At 46.3% G+C, this 19,636-nt stretch overlaps 1 protein-coding gene across 1 annotated transcript; it reads right to left on the bottom strand.

The window, feature by feature from the left end:
- Positions 1-3,460: 3,460 nt before the first annotated feature.
- On the bottom strand, positions 3,461-6,948 carry LOC121993106 (spermidine synthase 1-like). Its single transcript, XM_042547787.1, has 9 exons — positions 6,717-6,948; positions 5,772-5,848; positions 5,573-5,695; positions 4,952-5,056; positions 4,583-4,655; positions 4,307-4,378; positions 4,039-4,234; positions 3,797-3,923; positions 3,461-3,729 (listed from the first exon to the last, which is right to left on the bottom strand). Exons 1-9 carry the CDS (start codon positions 6,886-6,888, stop codon positions 3,664-3,666), a joined length of 1,011 nt encoding a protein of 336 aa, XP_042403721.1. The 5' UTR covers positions 6,889-6,948; the 3' UTR covers positions 3,461-3,663.
- Positions 6,949-19,636: the final 12,688 nt, after the last annotated feature.

Here is a 19,636-nt window from a genome sequence, read left to right as displayed (position 1 = left end):
GTGGAGAAGTGGTGAATGGTTTGTTTGAAACTATGGAGAGATTGGTTTCAAGCACTGCCGAGCAAGATAAAATCACTACCCAACTCTCTATATATCGAAAGGCAGAAGGGCTATTTGGGAGGAATGTGGCAATTAGACGTAGAAGAGCATTATCTCCAACAGAATGGTGAGAATACTATGGAGCAAATATCCCAGAATTGTAAAAGTTTGCTATTAAAGTGATTAGCCTCACTTGTAGTGCTTCTGGTTGTAAGCGCAATTGGAGTGTATTTGAGCATGTATGTAATAAATATAAATGTTTAATACTATTAGTATGTTACTTTTATAAGTAGAAAATATTCTTTGCTATTTTATTATACTTATTGTGATTTTTGACATTTTGTAGATTCACAGCAAAAAAAGGAATAGGCTAGCTCAGCAGCGCTTAAATGATTTGATATTTGTGAAATATAATCGTGCCTTAAAACTTCGGTATGATGCATGTGATAAGATTGACCTCATCTCTTTGACAGATATTGATGATAGTAATGAATGATTGATGGGTAGAATGGATGGAGAAAGTAATAATGAAGAAGATGAGTTATTTTTTGAAGGTGATGACTTAACATGGGATGTCGTTGCTAGGGCTAGTGGAGCTGAAGAGCCTGAATATTGTACTAGAGGAAAAAATATTGCATCCATGACCTCTAGTTCACATGCTAGGCCTAAACAAGTTGAAAAGGGAAATACATCTTCCTCTATGAGACACTCATCTCTAAGACTTAGAGATGAAGAAGAAGAAGAAGAAATTGAATTTGAAAAAGAAGAAGAAGAATACAATGAGGATGATCTTGAGCTTGATGATTAATTTGACTTATTATACTTATTTTGATGAACTTTGTTAGTTTAAATTAGAAAATTAAAACTTGAAAGTTTAAAACTTTTATTAATGTTATTATGGTGTTGCTTTGCTTGTCATATTTGATATTGATGTGTATGAAATATTAATAGTTATCATATTTGACATATTATATAAGTGTGTCAATAGTTTAGCAGTCATCAACCTCATGTTCAAGAGGCGCACGCCTCGGGCTCTAGTAGCCCCTTTGCGCCTCGGTGCGCCTCGCGCCTCTAACAACATAGGCCTAACTAGAGTATTTATTAGTCATCTAAGTACATGTCCGTACTATCTTAAACGTGTCTCTCGGAGTTTTTCCTCAATAGATGCAACTCCGATTTTCTCTCTAATGCTCTCATTTCGTATTTTGTCCATCCTCGTATATCCACACATCCACCTTAACATTCTCATCTCTACAACTCTCATCTTCTGCTCATGTGCTCGAGTCATAACCTAACATTCAGCTCCATATAACATAGTAGGTTTAACTGCGATTTTATAGAACTTACCTTTAAGTTTAAGAGGTACTTTACAATCACACAAAACACTCGACACTCCCCTCCATTTCACTCATCTTGCTTGTATTCTATGTAAGACATCTCTCTTAATCCCTCCATCGTTATGCAAAAATGATCCTAAATATTTAAATCTCTCGATTCTGGGCAATTCATCCTCTCTTATCTTAACAATTGTCTCATTACTTCTAATATTGCTAAACTTAAATTCCATATATTCTGTCTTTAATCTACTAAACTTAAAATTTTTCCCTTCTAGTGTTTCCCGTCAAAATTCTAGTTTAGCATTTACTCATTCACGTATTTCATCTACCAAAATAATATCATCTGCAAATAATATGCACCATGGTACTGTGTCTTGAATGTGTATAGTGAGTTCGTCCATAATTAGTGTAAAAAAATAAGAACTTAGAGTTGATCCTTGATGTAACCATATCTTTATCGGAAATGCTTTAGTTACTCCGCCTGAAGTCTTTATTCTGGTCGTTACATCCTCGTACATATTCTTAATTAGGTCAATATATGTTATGCTAACACCTTTCTTTTCTAGAATTCTCCATATAATTTTTCTTGAGACTCTATCATAAGTTTTTTCTAAGTTAATGAATACCATGTGTAAATTTTGTTTTTGCTCCTGGTATTTTTCAATTAATTTTCTAAGAAGATGTATAACTTCTATTGTCGACCTTCCAGGCATGAACTTCAATTGATTTTCAGTCACTGTGATCTCCTTCCTTAATCTTTTTCTATTACTTTTTCCCAAAGTTTCATAGTATGACTCATTAGTTTGATACTCTTATAGTTTGCACAATTTTGTACGTATCCCTTGTTCTTATATAAGAGAACTAGAGTACTTATCCTTCATTGATCAGATATTTTTTTCATTTTCAATATCATGTTAAATAATTTTATAAGTTATTCAATACCTTATTTCCCTAGGCATTATGATCATCTTATATATATGGATACCATAAGTTATTTTGTTCATTTGTCAGCGTAAAACTTAAATTGCTGTGCATATTTAGATCATCTCAAATATTGTGTTGATTTTGAATTTTATTTTTCGTTAATCGTACCTATAATCATTCGGGCAATATTGCATTGCCCTTGCAAAGAAACTGAAGCTTTCTCTCAATATCATATCTTAGATATTAGATACTGCTCAGAAATGAACATAATGATAAGTTAAAAGATTCTGCGGCATGGCTGAATGCTGATGGCCCCCTCGTGGGCTTTCTCAAACTCTTCAGGTGACTTATTGCTCTACAATTGATGTTTTGTATTGACTTCTGAAGAAGAACAAGAAATTTTAATCTAATATTACTAAAATGAATTAGAATTGATTTGATTATTATTAATATTTTGACAGTGACTATGTTTCTGAATGATCTCGGAATGTTTATAATATCTATTCCCTTATTCAAGTGGCAATAAGTTAACCGCTAGTATTCCGGCACGCAAAGATGGGGTCACGTGGTCGAGGGGCCAGGTCAGCAATGATTTGGGGATGCACGGAAGAGGCCGGCGAATGGGAGGTCAGATCATCTTTTGGATCAGAGGAGGTCCTGCATATTCATTGGTGGGATGAACTGAACCCCACCTATTTAATAGGTGAGGTATAGTTCACCCATCCAATGAACTTGTAAAGGTCCAGGATTGATTCGGAATCAGAAGATCCTTGCCCCGCGAATGATAACATTTATGTAAGATGAAGCCCAACGACTTCAAAGCCCAACGTCAAGGACTTGCACATTGCCTTGGGTTTGATCCTTTAAATATTTATTTTATTATTTATCGTTTGTTATTATTTTTTTAAAAAACAGGTTATTCTTACAGTTTTTCCAAACAACAGAGGTTTTTTTTCTAATTATTTTATTGGTTTAAACATATTCTTTTAACAGTTTCGTAAAAGTGAATTATTTTTCAAGAGAAAATTAGCACGGGTTTTAGTGGAAAGAAGTTATTTTCTAAGTTGAAGCTTATTATTATTATTATTATTTAATAAAAGTCGTTTTCGTAATAATCAATGCCATGAAATGAGAGGTAGTTGATAATCACTATCATGATATCTGTTTCAACTAACAAAATTTCACTTGAAACTTTGAAAAAGCTTCTTATATGATCAGGAGCATGTTGCTTCTTAGATAAATCCGAATGCCAAAAACTCTCATATGCATGTTCTAATAAATCATAAATAGTGACAGAAAATGAAGGTTTGTTTGCGGCATAAAACTCATCATTCTCCAACTTCACCGCGGGAGATAGGATTGTTTAGTTTGTTTTATTGTCGATCACCCTCTTCGCGAAAGAAGGCAAGCAAAAAGCAGCAGCATGAATCTGCAAGAAAAATGTATTTGTTAGACGTGGAGAAGGCACTAGCATTATTTGTTAGAATGAGAGGTACCTCTGAGTTGTAGAACTTTAATGGTCCCAAAGACTCGTTCAAATGGTCCTCTTCTATGTGGTACACAGGATGTCGGAAATCGACAGGCGGCCCTTCGGTAGAGCAGATCATGAAGCCAATCACTCCACTAAATTCAGAATCCAAGGAAGTAGCAGCGTTTAACCATTCAGTACATAGAAGAAAGAAAAGGAGGATACTACTTGGGAAAAAAAAAACCCTAGAGATTTAGACATTTTCCTTGCCTCGGATATGTGGGCACTGACGTCCAAGCGTAGTTGACAGAGCCCTTGAAGATCTGGCGACAATTCGAGACAATATCTTCAATGATGTGCAAATGAAGCCATATGCTCTCGGCCTGAGTGCATACAACTCCTCCGGGCCGGAGAGCTTTAGCAACTAATTGAAAGAAAGGCTTCTCGAAAAGTTCCTGAGCTGGACCTGAGCAAGCAGTGAAGCAAGTCATAAGCAAGTCTAAAAGGAAGCATTAAGGAGGGGGAGAAGATAACTTACCTATTGGGTCGGAGGAATCGACAATGATTGCATCGTAAGTTCCTTCCAGAACATCTTTTAAAAACGCAACTCCTGTGTATGTTGAACCAGAATGTGAAAAAACTGGATGACAAATTGACATAGTAAAATCAAATACCAACTCGCTGGCAAATTGGATAAGTTTCGATTCAGTGGAAGTTAAACACTAGGAAAACTGGCAGTGATCATATCATTTGGCAACCAACTTGACACAAAGGTCATAACCAGATAGAGAACCATAAGTTGCTTACGGCTTACCATCACCAACATGAAGATTCACACGAGGATCTTCATATCCGACAGCCATTTTGGGAAAGAACTGCTTCGAAACCTATTTAACAAATAGTGGAGATAAATTGGATGAGAATGAGCCCAGAAAGATTTTTCATGATGTGAAGGATCATCGCAAGGACTGAAAGAGAACAACATTATATCTGATAGTAAAGGTAATCTTCATATTCAAGCTACATATTTAAGAGGAAGGTAATCTTCATCACCTTGCTCTATGACAGCAATTTTTTTTCTTCAATCTTTACATAGTTAATTTGACACAGTGAAACATATAATAATATAACATTTATGGAGCAAGATTTCTTTAGCAACTGTGGGAAGAAAGTAATTACTCACATCGATAACCATTTTATCGATCTCACATATATCTATTTGCTCCACTGAAGAATATCGTGATACTTCTCGGAGGACACCACCATCACCTCCTCCAATAACCAGAACCTGAAATAATAATAGCATCATCAGCCAGATGAAAGAGTGTGAGCACATATATGCATACAATGCTAAATCCATTTTAACTGGTAATTGATTTCCCAGAAGATAAAAGGGTGAAAAAAAGAAGAACAATTATGGTTTGTATGCTTCATTGCAAATTGCACATAAATTGCCTATGTTAGAGAGGACAGAGGATAGTTTAAAAGATTATCCTCACAATAAAAACAATTTGGATATTTTAAAGGGAAAGCTTAATCTCGTAGCTCACAAAATAATCAATTAGCATAGAAGGGTAGCATCATGCTGTAGCATATAAATAAACAAGTTGCAAGTTTCTAGGTAAATTTAATGTGGTAATGTCAGTAGAAGCAAAGAAAAAAAAAATCAGTAAATCTCTACTACTAACTGTCCAAAGTGTAAGATTTAAGTTTATTTGTCAGGCATATCATAGGAACAGACGAGCGAATCTTACAGTTTTAGATAATTGCGTGAAATAACATGAAACAATCAATAAAAATTCACCTTTTTAGGGTTAGGAATTGAGCAAAGAGGAAGATGAGTAATCATTTCTTGGTAAGCACACTCATCCCTCTCTGTACATTGGATGACTCCATCCAAGACAAGAACTTTGCCATACGCTGAGTTCTGAGTAAAAAAATAAATAAATTATTGATGCCCACCAAAAGAATTGAACTTATGATGAACTTCCATCATTAAATACCTGAAACACCATTACGTTTTGGTAATCAGATTTCCCTTGAAATAACACCTTTTCCACTTGTAAGGAATGAGCTTCTCCTATCAACAGGATCAAGAATGAAAACAGAAATGTTAGGGACTAAGCACATCACATATAAATGCAACCTTAGTAGGCACCACAGTCATTTCATTCTTTCAATACAATTTCTTAAAATTTCCCCTTTATTGTTTTAAATGCTTCCGAGTTTTTAGGATTGTCTTCAAACCTTAAGCATGTTAAGTCCCACTAAATGCTTCAAAGAAAACCTTGCTTTCTATGAATAATTTAGAAGAAAAAATCCTAGAAATTTTGGATTGATAGCCTCGCAAACCAGAAGCATTCACACAACAAAAGGGTGGTTGGCGGTGAACCCAAAATTTTCCCATTCCAAAATCGAATAATAATCGCAACAAACTAGACAACAAAGTTAAAAGGGGGATCATCGAGCAGCCAAACGAAAACCAAACGGAATGGAGCCAAAGGCAAAGGACTTAAACAAAACACTGAAACTTTGTTGAACACAAATTTACAGCAAGCAGATGAAATGGCGAGAGATACGTTTGTACTGATTCTGATAAAGAAAATAGAAACAAAACAAAAGCACAATCATGAAGAGGTAGAAGTTTCAAAAACCATAAAAAAAATAGAGTGAAGGAACCTCGCAAGGCATACAGACATCATTAAACGTTCCCACCAATCTGCATGTCCTCCTTCTCCATAGCCTTTTAGCAAGGAAGATATATAACAAAAAAAAAAAAAAACCCTCAAAAACATCACCACAAGAGTTCGATCCGCAGAACAAAACCGGAAGCAGCGGAGATCAAACGGATAACATTAAAAAAAAAGGAAAAAGTGCCAGAAGAAGGAACGGAAATCAATTCCAAATGGCCGAAATCTCTTGAAAGAAAGGCGTATAACGCAGCAAACCTGGCCACATGGGGCTAATCTCGGAGAACCATCCTAGCTTGATGGTCGAGATGCCGTCCTGCGACGAACCCACGGAGACACTGGCGCTCGACGCCCCGGCGACCTCCTCCTTCGCCCCCGCCCCGCTTGCTGCCTTCTCGAGGGCCACTCCAGCGCCGCCTTCCGCTTCCATCACTCTCCTTTGACACGTCTCCTCTTTTTCCGATGCTTCGCTGCTCGGCTTGTGATTTGTAATTTAGGCCCCTTGCCCCCTTGGTAAATTTAAAAAATTGCCAAAAGAAATTGTACCGGAAAAAAATTAATTAACAAACTTACCTTATTTATTTTATTAGTTTTAATTTTTAAAAACAAATCATCATTTTATTCTTTATATAAGTTTTCAATTAAATTCCTTATTCTTATTTTGACACATCATTAAACGAATACTCAAATGGGGACACGTGCAACTTAATTGTTTCCCCATAAACTTGTTAAAATTTTTTAAAAAAAATATGATAAATTTAATAAATTATAAGTGAAGCAAGATTAGTAAAATTGTTAGATTATTATTATTATTTATACTTGCGATAACTAACTTTTATAATATAACTAATTCTATATATCACCGATTTGATCTTACAAAAAAAAAAAATTATCGACGATATAAATCACAAAGTGTAAATAGATCTTGAAGGATAACTTAGTGTCATAAAATTTAGATAGACCTTGAAGGATAACTTAGTGTCATAAAATTTTTCAAACTTTTTAAATATAATGTGCTCTAGATGAGATTTTCATTTCTTTCAATCATTATAGTAAAAATAATTATATTCATCTTAAGAAAAGTGATTATATCTATCTTAGACGTCTCTTATATTTCTTATCATTCATCTTTAAATTATGTAAAAGAAGAGAAATCATATAATATAACTTATAATTGACCGTCAAATGATTAAAAAAGGAAAGATTTTTTTTTAAAGTTATACACGGTTAAAAATTACTGATCATGTCCGAGTGCTGAGTCAACAGACGCTGAGGACGTGGCGCTCTCGTTGACGGCGTACGATCCTCCAACTGGTGTTAGCCTCCGGTGGAAACCTGCAAGCACAAAACCGGGCCAGGAAGGGGTTCCCGGCGACGGCCCTCTGACGCTCAAGTCAGGCAACGGCGAGATGAAGTAGAAGCAGAGTAACGATACTGTAGTTATAGTGAAAAATCGCGCATACCTCCGTCGAAGTCTAGGAGTCCTTATATAGGATCCCGGGAGGTGCGTGCACGCTTCCCGAGGCATGCACGCTCCTCAAAGCATACCTCAGAATGGTTGTGCCAGAAAAGTGTGTTTGACGTTATACCGCAACTGTCCGAGCATATCTCTGATATGACAGTGAAAGCTTCCACCGTACGATTCTCTGTCCGATCTGTTCGCCGACCATGCCGTTGGTCGGCGGCGCTTGTCTTGAGAAGGATATCGTCAGCTATCCCTTTTGTCCTCCTCTTGCCCGTTACTAGACCGAGCGGGAGAGCCGCTCAGTTGTATGCTCGGACGGGCATACGCCCTTAGTTGTTTGGTAGCTTGGCCGAACGGACATGCCGCTCGGCTCGTCAATTCTTTTACACGAGAACCCCTGAGCATCGGAAGCCCGACGTGCGATCAGGCTGTCTTTGCGTCGTCTTGGGCGCTATCACGGTCGATCGGCGAGGTGACACCCCCGCTCGGCATAACCCTTAGGCTGACCATCTTGACTTTGACTTCCGCGTGTCGTTCTCACTGTATGACCGGGATCCCTCCTTCCCTCCTTTACAACCGGATCACGTGCCTTCCCCTCAAGTCTAGTCGAAGGAGGCCGAAAGTCCGACTGACTGGACTACTAGTTGGGTGATGTAGCAGCCGCTCGGCCTCTGAGGCGAATGCTTCGCCGTTCAGGCACTCCAAGGGTGTCAGGCAACCGCTCGGGGGCCTACCTGCTAGGCCTTGGAAAGGTTTGCTCGCCGCTGATTGTCATGCCGGTCCAAGGGCGATTAATGCTGACGTCTTCAGGATCTCCTCGGGATTCGTACAAATCCCTGCTATTGAGGCCGAGCACGCGCCCACGCCTGCGTAATGGCATTCATTAAATGCCACCCCCTAATTTGTTGCCACATGGCGCCACCGCCGTCATCGTACGCCGAGGGCGTCAGCTCCGATGGGGCAGGCTGCGTTTTGAATTCAACGGTCGGATGTTAACTTCGATCCCTGTGACCTGGATCGGACGACTGAGGTTGACCGAGCCCTATGTTTATAAAGCACCGACGCCGACCTCTTCTCCATCGTTACTGCCCCTGCGTGCTTCCTCGATTCCCTTGGCCTCCAGCATTCCGGCGATCTTCTACCTCCCTTCTAGCTTTCCTTTTGTAAGCTCTCTGATCCTCTCTTGTTTTCGCGTTTGCTTCTCTCTGCTTTCCTCGGCGTTGCCTTTATCGTCGTTCTTTCCGTCAATCTTTTCGGCGAACCCTCTGCATTTTCATTTTCCGACCATGGCCAGTTCTTCCGCCCCCTCTCCTGGCCTCTAGTATCACGCCATGGAGAGTCGATTCGACTCGGGAGACGCCTTCAAACTGATCAACGCATATGACATCGCTGCTGACCACAAACTCACAATGGCTAAGCAGTCCGACCGGCCTCATGACCCGCCGCCCGGCGCTGTTACCTTCTTCCGTGACCAATTCGTAGATGGCCTTAGGTTTCACATCCACCCGTTTATCATAGAAGTGTGCAACTACTTTCGCATTCCGCTGGGCCAACTCGTGCCCAACTCCTTCAGGCTGCTGTGTGGCGTAGTTGTGCTCTTTCGAGTGCACAATATCCCCCTTAGGCCTCAGATTTTCCATTATTTTTACTATCCCAAGAAATCCGAACTGGGCACCTTCTTTTTCAAGCTCGGATCGGCTTGGTTTTCTTTAATAAAGTGTCTACCTCGAACAAGCATTGGAAAGATTATTTCTTCTTTTTGAGTTTTCCCGAGCCGCCACCCTTCCGAACCCAATGGCAAACTTCACTGCCGCCTCCCCCCGACCTGAAAATGTATAGGACCGAGCCCGCTTTCCTACACGCCGCTAGCCTACTGGCCGGGCTGAAGCTGGACATGCATAAGCTGCTGCCCGAAGGGATGATGTATCTATTCGGCTTAAGCCCGATCCGAACGCGACTTCCGAACGGCCCGGGTAAGAAATAACTTTCTCTCCTCTTCCTTGAGTCTAACTGATTTCTTTTCTTTTTTTTGCAGCCGAGACTATGATGAAATCGGTGGTGTTCGGCATGCTGAAACGCAAGGTTGCCGAGATAGAGGCGGCTGCCGCACAGGAGGCGGAGAGACTCGGCATCGCCCCAGTCGGCTCTCATGAAGGCAAGAGCGAAGAGATGCAGCTGGCGGGCGATGCGTCTGCCGCTCGGACCGCCACTACTGAGGCAGCAGGAGAGACCGCTCCTTCGAGTGCGCAACCGGCCACTCGGCCCGAGGAAGTCGTGTCTTCAGGTGACGAACTTCCATTGATTGGACGCAAAAGACGCCAAACGGGCACACCCACCCGCTCGGCCACCTCAACCGTACATGTGTCCGAGCAGATGGACGATCCCCCTCCAATGGCTCCGGCGACTGTGGAAGCGCTGTCTTCCGACCGGACCCTGTCTCAAGGCGATTGGCCTTCCGATCCCCTCGCGGCTCAGCCCTTCAGCTCACTTCCTCCTGCTCCGCGGGCAAGCAGGCGATCTCTCATTCGCTCCGAGCCGATCGGGCAATCCTCTGCCCCTACAGCGTCTACTCAGTCTGCACCGAGTGGGCGCAGGACGATCAAGGCCATACTCCACCTACCTACGGAGGAATACGTCCAGGCGGTCGACCGGTCGATGAGCCCCGAGCATCAAATAACCATCCGGGGACTGCTGGTGAAGGTCTGGGAGGACGCCCGGGCGCGTATCGCCCTGATGCCTGTAGGGCTGCTCGGCAACAGCCATCTGCAATAAGCCACCGGAGTAACTTTGACCGCAACCTTCCTTTTTTTATCTCCGTTCGGTACTGACCTTTTCCCTTCTGACCTGGTTGCAGTACTGGGTGGAGAGTGTAGCGGTATGTGAACGCTTGGCGTCTTTGGAGGAAGAGTTCAAGAAACTCAAAGTTTCCGGTGGGGCCCCTCCTCAGGGCCCCTCTTATGCCGAGCTGAAGGCCAACCTGGACAAGACCAACAAACTGCTAGAGATCGAGCGGCACAAATCCTCAGGCTTGCAAACTATGGTGGACCGGCTCGAGACCCAAGTCAAAACATACGACAAGAAGATCACTTTGGCCACCACCAGGAAGAATCAAGCTATCACCGACCTAGAGGCGAAGAATGTCGAGGCTCGAGGGCTCGAGCTGAAGGTCAAGGAGCTGACTGATCTTCTTACTGCCGAGAAGGCTGGCCGCTCGGCGGAGGTGATTACTTTCCAGGGCGATTCGAAGACCTTCAAGGATGCACTTGAGGCCTCCCGAGCCGCCCTCCAAGAATATCAAGAAGCCGAGTCGAGCCAGTTTGCTGTCATGCAGCAAAACTACATCCGCTCGGAGAAATTTGTTGAGAAAGTCTGCGCTCGGCTCGTCCATGAGTTCGAGCTCGCCATCACCGCCACGGCTGATTATCTGAAGACAAAGGGTCGTCTTCCAGAGGATTTTACTATTCCTGTCCGTGATCATGCTGATCTTCTAACCACCATTCCGGACAAGCTTTTCAATTATCTAGAGTGAAGTCGTGGCTGTGTACTGGCCGTTCGGTCTTTTTCATTTTATGTACTCGTCGTTCGGCTTATTTTGCTTAATGAATATTTGGCCTTTCACTGTTTGCTTCACGTGTTGTGTATATCTGAGCGAGTTGTCTGATTCGTGCGGGCCTTCGCCTCTTGCCCTTCGAGCCACCGCTCGGCAGTCGAATACCAGACCATCACTCTTTCGTAATTCCTATTAGGTTTACGCGGTGACAAGGCTAAACTTTATGGTCGGGGGACGGTCTTCAGGTCGGGGGGTTTATAGTCGCCGGTCCGACTCTAGAGTTTAACGTCGCCGCTCGACGGTCTTCAAGCCGGGGTTTTTATAGTCGCCGGTTCGACACTAGAGTTTAACGTCGCCGCTCGACGGTCTTCAAGCCAGGGTTTTTATAGTCGCCGGTTCAACTCTAGAGTTTAACGTCGCCGCTCGACGGTCTTCAAGCCGAGGTTTTTATAGTCGCCGGTTCGACTCTAGAGTTTAACATCGTCGCTCGACGATTTGATAGAGTGTAGCCGTTCGGCACAAACCGGTTATACCCTTGTGTTTCATGAATTCCTTCCTGCGATCAAAGGCTACCGAAAAACGGAAGTACACTTAATAAATTACATTGGCGCACCTTTCAACCAGCTCGATACGGCTGGAGATGGTTAGCGTTCCATGGTCGCTCTAGCTGTCGTCTGTCTTCGTCTTCAACGTAATATGCGCCCGATCGGAGCTTTTCTACAACCTTGAAGGACCCTGCCCAGGGAGCCTCCAGCTTGCTCACCTTGCCGACCGGTTTTACCTTCTTCCATACAAGGTCGCCGACCTGGAATGCCCTGGGAATTACTCGCCTATTGTAATTCTGCTTCATTCTATGTCGGTACGCCATTAGCCGGATGACTGCTTTGGCTCGCGCCTCGTCTATCAAGTCCAGCTCCAACTGCCTCCGTTCGGCGTTACTTGCATCGTACTGTTGCACCCGATCGGATCCTACTCCGACCTCTACGGGTACGATAACCTCTCCTCCGTACACCAAGTGGAAAGACGTGACCCCCGTTCATTCCTTAGGGGTAGTGCAAATCGCCCATAACACACCTGGTAACTCATCTACCCAACTGTCACTGACATGGTCGAGCCGAACCGAAGAATCTGAAGGATCTCCCGATTGGCGACCTCAGCCTACCCGTTGCTCTGCGGATATGCCACAGAGGTGAAGTGTTGTTGAATATCGTATCCCTCGCACCATTCTCGGAGCTATTGTCCGACGAACTGTCGTCCGTTGTCGGATACGAGCCGACGTGGAATGCCGAACCGACATATTATGTGTTGCCAGATAAACTTTTTGACTATTTGCTCGGTTATTTTCGCTAAGGGCTCGGCCTCGACCCATTTGGAGAAGTAGTCCACCGCTATAAGTAAAAACTTCCGCTGTCCGGTCGCCATGGGGAAGGGTCCTACAATATCCATGCCCCACTGGTCGAATGGGCAGGCTACTGTAGAGGTCTTCATCTCCTCCGTCGGCTGATGGGAGAAGTTGTGATATATTTGATAGGAAAGGCATGTGGCGACGGTCCGAGCGGCATCTTCCTAGAGGGTCGGCCAAAAGTACCCGGCTAGCAGAATCTTCCTTGCCAATGAGCGACCGCCCGGGTGTCCTCCATAAGACCCTTGATGTACTTCTTGCAAAATATAATCCATATTCTCCGGACCAACACATTTGAGCAGAGGCCTGGAGAACACTTTTTTGTAGATGATCCGGTGGTAAGAATAGGGGGCCCCCATTTTGAGGAGTCAACGCCACGTGGAAGTCAAAGGGCCAGGTGGTCCATCGGAAAAGGATGGACCGACCGGACGCTCGAGAGAAGGTCGGACCGATCGGCCGACCGGAGAAGGGTGGCTGACCGACCGGATGGCCGACCGGTGTTTAACTGACGGCCAAAAGGCGCCCCGATGGGAGTCGGGGTTCCGGCGCTCGATTGAACAGGAACGAAGGGCCGAGCGGAAGTCACGCTCGGCCGAAGACATAAGGTAGCATACTGCTAATAGTCTCCACAAAGCACATGACCGAGAATCTCCCAAGTAAACCACTATATATGTCCGGCCGGACGTAAGGTGGAGGCTGTCCGGCCGGATGTCCCGCAGGGAGTAAGGGGAAAAGGACAAGGGACATCTTTTTCTGACAGCGGGCATGTTCTATGTTCAGGCCATACTCAAAATCCTACAGCAGAAGGATCCGCTGTCCCATCAGAGACGTGCTCAAACTGTAGCAGTATGTTGTCAGGTAAGCTCCTCTGACAAGCTCACACTACGGTGTGGGAAAGGACACGTGTACTCCTCGGTATGTGTGCACTCGCTTCTCCACAGCCCTATATAAAGGTCATCCCCCTTCGCCAGAGGTACGCGTTCTTGGAGACTTGGAGCCACTTTCTTGTTGTCGAGCTTTGCCTGACTTGAGCGTCGGAGGGTTCGTCGGAGGATCATACGACCAGTCGGAGATCCACATCAGCGACTCGGAGAGTGCCACGTGCCCAGCGTCCGTTGATTCAGCTTTCAGACAGGATCAATTTGGCGCCGTCTGTGGGAACACTCCTGCATCCGATCGGAAACAATAGACGAGGCTGGACGACAGCATTCGGTGATGCTCTCCACAGAGGAGCTCGACGCTTTGATCGAGACAAGAGTCGCCAAGCTTGTAGAACAGAGGCAAAAGTCGCAAGCCGAGCGGGCAGAGCAGCAAGCAACATCAGCATCAGGAGGCCGAGCGGAAGCACCGCAGGCCACAATTGCATTTCATCAGGCTCTATTCCGCACTCCTGATGCCGCGGCAGTTAATCGTGATCAAGGATCTTCCTCAGATGAAATGCCAAGGTGAGATAGCAGAAAAGGGAAAGTCACCCGAGCGGACGCCTCTCTCGAACGGATCAACCGTCAATTCTCAGAGGCTATTCTACAAGACCCTCTGCCAAAGCACTATGTGCCCCCGGTGATCGGTGAATACAATGGAACTACCGACCCGGATGATCATTTGGGTAAGTTCGACAATACCGCTACCCTTCATCAATACACAGACGGGGTGAAGTGTCGAGTTTTCCTTACCACCCTCTCGGGATCGGCTCAACGGTGGTTTCGGAGGTTGCCGGACGGATCTATCTCAAGTTTCAAGGACTTCCGAACGGCCTTCCTTCACCACTTTGCTAGCAGTCGGCGCTATCAGAAGACTAGTGTCAGTCTGTTCGCCATCAAACAAGAAGCCCGCGAATCGCTTCGAGCCTATATCCAGCGGTTCAACAAGGTGGCCATGGATATCCCTACGGCCATCTCGGAAACCATGATGAACGCCTTCACACAAGGCCTCGTGGACGGGGGCTTCTTCCGCTCGCTCATTCGGAAGCCGCCCCGAGACTACGACCATATGCTATACCGGGCCAACGAATACATCAACGTGGAGGAAGCCCAAGCGGCCCGAAGAAAAGAAACTCCGACCGAGCGGGCTCCACCTCCCGAGCGGAAGCCGCACACCGCTCATCAGCCTCCGAGAGGACCGAGGGCCGAAGCAATCCGCTCCCCCCATGCTAGGACCCATGTCCAAGAAGTAGCAGCCGAGCGGCCCAAGTCAAAAAAGAAGTGGACCCCCATGTTCTGCTCATTCCACCGGACGGACACTCACAACACCAAAGATTGTCGGAGTCTTCCCTTGATCGCTCATCCCGTTCCCCGGGGTGGCGGCCGCCGATCTCCATCGTCCGACAGGCAACAGAGAACTCACGGAGCCGATCGGACTATATCTAACCGCCAGCAAAGACAAACGCCCGAACGGCAACGTACTCCTAGGCGTGAAGACAATCCTCGAATGTCTAGGGAACGGCCCTGACCGTCCGCTCGGGAAGAAGAGAATAGAAACAACACTTCCCGAGGTGAAATCAACATCATAGCTGGTGGTCCGACCGGAGGAGACTCCAACAGAGCAAGAAAGGCGAGCGTCCGGCAGCTTCAGATCCATGCTGTTGGCTGCAGCCAGGAACGGGCGAGCGGACCCGAAATCAGCTTCGGGCCCAAGGACTTGGAAGGAGTCGAAGTGCCGCATGACGATGCTCTCCTCATCAAAGCGGTAATAGCCAACTACACTATTCACTGCGTTTTTATTGACACAGGAAGCTCGGTCAATATCATATTCAGAAAAGCCTTCGATCAACTACAAATTGATCGAGCCGAGTTGTTGCCCATGACAACCCCCCTTTATGGGTTTACGGGCAATGAAGTCCTGCCGGTCGGACAGATCCGACTGGCCATTTCACTGGGGGAAGAGCCGCTCAGAAGGACGCGGACTGCAAACTTCGTTGTGGTGGACTCTCCGTCAGCGTACAAGGTCATCTTGGGACGACCGGCTCTCAATGAATTCCGAGCGGCCGTCTCCACCTTTCACCAGAAAATCAAGTTCCCAGTCGAGGACAAAGTGGGAGAAGTACGAGGAGATCAACTAGCAGCTCGGCGATGCTACGTCGAGATGGTCCGAGCAGAAGCTAATTCCGCTCGAAAGACACCACGGATCGAGGTGAACGCTATAACTGAAAAACCTCCCTCTTTAGTTTATGAAGAAAAAGAGGAAGTGCAGATTCACCCGACCCGATCGGAGGCCACAACGTTCGTTGCGGCCGATATGGAGGCAAGCCAAAGACAGGAAGTGATCAAATGCCTCCAGAGAAACTGTGATGTCTTCGTCTGGTCGACGCACGAGCTGCCCGGAATTTCGCCGAACATAGCGCAGGACGAGCTACATGTCCGACCGGACGCTCGGCCGGTGAAGCAAAGAAAAAGGGATTTCAGCGCTGAACAGAATGTCATCATCCGGGCGGAGGTTGTGAAGCTTCTGGAGGCCGGCCATATACGCGAAGTTCAGTTCCCAAGTTGGCTGGCGAACGTAGTATTAGTCTCCAAGCCAGGCAACAAGTGGAGAGTGTGCATAGATTTTTGGGATCTCAACAAAGCTTGCCCGAAAGACTTTTATCCTCTGCCTCAGATCGATCAACTGGTGGACTCCACAGCTGGCTGCGAGTTGATATGTATGCTCGACGCTTACCAAGGCTATCATCAAGTGCCGCTCGACCGAGAAGATCAAGAAAAAGTCAGTTTCGTTACAGCCGACGACACCTATTGCTATAACGTGATGCCGTTCGGATTGAAGAACGCGGGAGCCACATATCAGCGTCTGATGAACAAAGTGTTCAAGGAGCAGATCGGGCGAAATCTGGAAGTATACGTGGACGACATTCTCATCAAGTCCGTCCGAGCGGCCGACCTCTTCGAAGACATGGAGGAAACTTTCCGAACGCTACGGAAATATGGAGTCAAGCTAAACCCTCAGAAGTGTCTATTCGGAGCAAAAGGCGGGCGTTTCTTGGGATACATAGTGACTGAGCGGGGCATCGAAGCAAATCCCAGCAAAGTGAAAGCATTACAAGATATGCCGCACCCGAGAAATCTGAGGGAAGTGCAGCGCTTGACCGGTCGGATAACAGCATTGTCCAGATTCATCTCAAAGACCGCCGATCGGAGTCTCCCATTTTTCAAAATCTTACGCAAAGCCACTAAGTTTCACTGGGACGAAGAATGTGATCGGGCGTTTGAAGATCTGAAGGCATACCTGAACTCTCTGCCTGTGCTAGCCAAGCCAACTACGGGTGAGCCACTTTGTATTTATTTATCTTCAACTGAGCAAGCAGTCGGCTCGGCACTAGTGAGGGTGAGCGGAGAAGAGCCTGTATATTTTATGAGCCATATTTTAAAAGATGCTGAATCTCACTACACCGGGCTCGAGAAGCTGGCTTTCGCTTTGGTCCTCACCGCTCGGCGCCTCCGTCCCTATTTCTTGGCTCATACCATCATCGTCCGGACGAATAGTCCATTGGGAAGAGTGCTATTGAACCCAGAAGCGTCCGGACGGCTCATTAAATGGACAACGGAGTTGAGCGAATTCGACATCCAGTACCAACCCCGTTCGGCGATAAAGGCGCAGTCCTTGGCGGATTTCGTCACCGAAGTACAAAGGCCAAAACCCGAAGCCATGTGGAGGATATTTGTGGACGGGTCGTCCACTAGGCTCGGGAGCGGGATTGGAGTACTACTGCTATCTCCCCAAGAAGAAAAGATGCACTTATCCGTCCGACTAGATTACAGAGCTACGAACAATGAAGCGGAGTATGAAGCCCTCGTAGCCGGCTTGCAGGCAGCTCGGCATGTTGGGGTCGGTCGGGTGACGCTTCACTCGGATTCTCAGCTGGCCGCTCAGCAGCTCTCTGGCACCTTTGAAATTAATAACGCGCGGCTCAAACTCTATGTGGAAGCCTTCGAAAAGATCAGGGCCGACTTTAGAGAGGTCATTATACAAAAGATACCCCGGGCGGAAAACCAAGCAGCCGATGAGTTAGCCAAACTCGCAAGTTCAATAACGCCGGTCGTCATCCAGCAGCCAATTGAACAAGTATCTTTGGTGGCGCACGTCGACCGGATGGACGGCCTCACGTTTCCAAGCGACTAGAGGACACCCATCATGGAGTTTCTGCGCTTGGGCGCTACACCGTCCGATCGGGATGAAGCCCAGCTGTTAAGGAGGAGAGCCGGCCGGTTCACACTCATTGGAGATCAATTATACAAAAAGGCTTTCTCCCGCCCGCTGTTGAAATGCATGAGCTCGGAAGACTCGGCATACATCCTCCAAGAACTACATCAAGGATCGTGCGGAGGGCATCCGGGCGGACGATCGCTGGCTAAGAAGATCCTGCTGGCCGGATACTTCTGGCCAACCTTACAAGCAGACGCCGCTCGGACCGTGTCGACGTGCCTTTCTTGCCAAAAGTATCATAATTTCTCACACTGACCGGCTGAGGAAATGAAAGCAGCTACTGTGTCATGTCCGTTCGACCAATGGGGAATGAATATTGTGGGTCCGTTTCCCATGGCGACCGGGCAGCGGAAATTTCTACTGGTGGCAGTCGATTATTTTTCTAAATGGGTGGAGGCCGAGCCGCTAGCCAAGATCACCGAGCAGATGATCAAGAAGTTTATCTGGCAACATATTATATGCCGGTTCGGCATCCCTCGCCGACTTGTTTCCAACAACGGACGTCAATTCACTGGAAAGTTTCTCGAAGATTGGTGCAAAAGTTATGGCATTGAGCAACACTTCACGTCCGTGGCATACCCCCAAAGCAATGGTCAAGCCGAAGTAGCCAATCGGGAAATTATTCGTATTTTGCGCGCTCGGCTCGACCATCTGGGAGGAAGTTGGGTGGATGAAGTGTCGGGCGTCTTATGGGCCATCCGAACGACACCGAAGGAAGGAACGGGCGTCACACCGTTCCATCTGGTGTACGGCGGTGAAGCGGTGATTCCTGTCGAAGTCGGCATCGAGTCCGTCTGGATCCAGAATTATGATGATAGCAACGCCGAGCGAAGGAACATGGAGCTGGATTTGGTTGATGAGGAGTGAGCCAAGGCGTCCGTCCGGCTGATGGCGTACCGGCAACGGATGAAGCAAAACTACAACCGGCGCGTAATCCCCAGATCATTCCAGGTCGGCGACCTTGTCTAGAAGAAAGTAAAGCCGGTCGGCGACGTCGGCAAGCTGGAAGCTCCTTGGGTGGGCCCCTTTAAAATCATTGAAAAACTTCGCTCAGGCGCTTATTATTTGGAGGACGGAGACGGGCGGCAGCTGGATCGGTCGTGGAGCGCGAATCATCTCCAGCCGTACCGAGCTGGGTAAAAGGTGCGCTGATGTAATTTTGTATACGTTTTGGTCGCTTAGGTACTTGTAATGCAGGAAGCCAAAATGATTAAAGGATGACAAATAGCTTCGCCGAACGGCTGTGTCAAAGTTAGCCTTAAAGGCCGTCGAGCTCCGATGTTAAAAATCAAGAGACGGGCCGACGTCTATAAATCCTCCGAGCGGAAGACCGTCGAGCTCCAACGTTAAAAATCGAGAGACGGACCGGTGTCTATAAATCCTCCGAGCGGAAGACCGTCGAGCTCCGACGTTAAAAATCGAGAGACGGATCGGCGTCTATAAATCCTCCGAGCGGAAGACCGTCGAGCTCCGACGTTAAAAATCGAGAGACGGGCCGGCGTCTATAAACCCTCCGAGCAGAAGACCGTCGAGCTCCGAAGTTAAAATCGAGAGACGAGCCGACG

The sequence above is a fragment of the Zingiber officinale genome, chromosome 6B (genome assembly GCF_018446385.1).
Source record: "Zingiber officinale cultivar Zhangliang chromosome 6B, Zo_v1.1, whole genome shotgun sequence".
NCBI classification, from domain to species: domain Eukaryota; kingdom Viridiplantae; phylum Streptophyta; class Magnoliopsida; order Zingiberales; family Zingiberaceae; genus Zingiber; species Zingiber officinale.
This window is presented reverse-complemented; position numbering and strand designations above follow the sequence as displayed.

Excerpts from the sequence above, each read along its gene's own strand:
- LOC121993106 (XM_042547787.1), bottom strand. The coding sequence starts at position 6,888 with ATGGAAGCGGAAGGCGGCGCTGGAGTGGCCCTCGAGAAGGCAGCAAGC. Across the intron at positions 4,379-4,582 it reads GAATCTTCATGTTGGTGATG|GAGTTGCGTTTTTAAAAGAT; the intron begins GTAAGCCGTAAG and ends CAACATACACAG. Across the intron at positions 3,924-4,038 it reads TCAGTGCCCACATATCCGAG|TGGAGTGATTGGCTTCATGA; the intron begins GCAAGGAAAATG and ends TTCTGAATTTAG.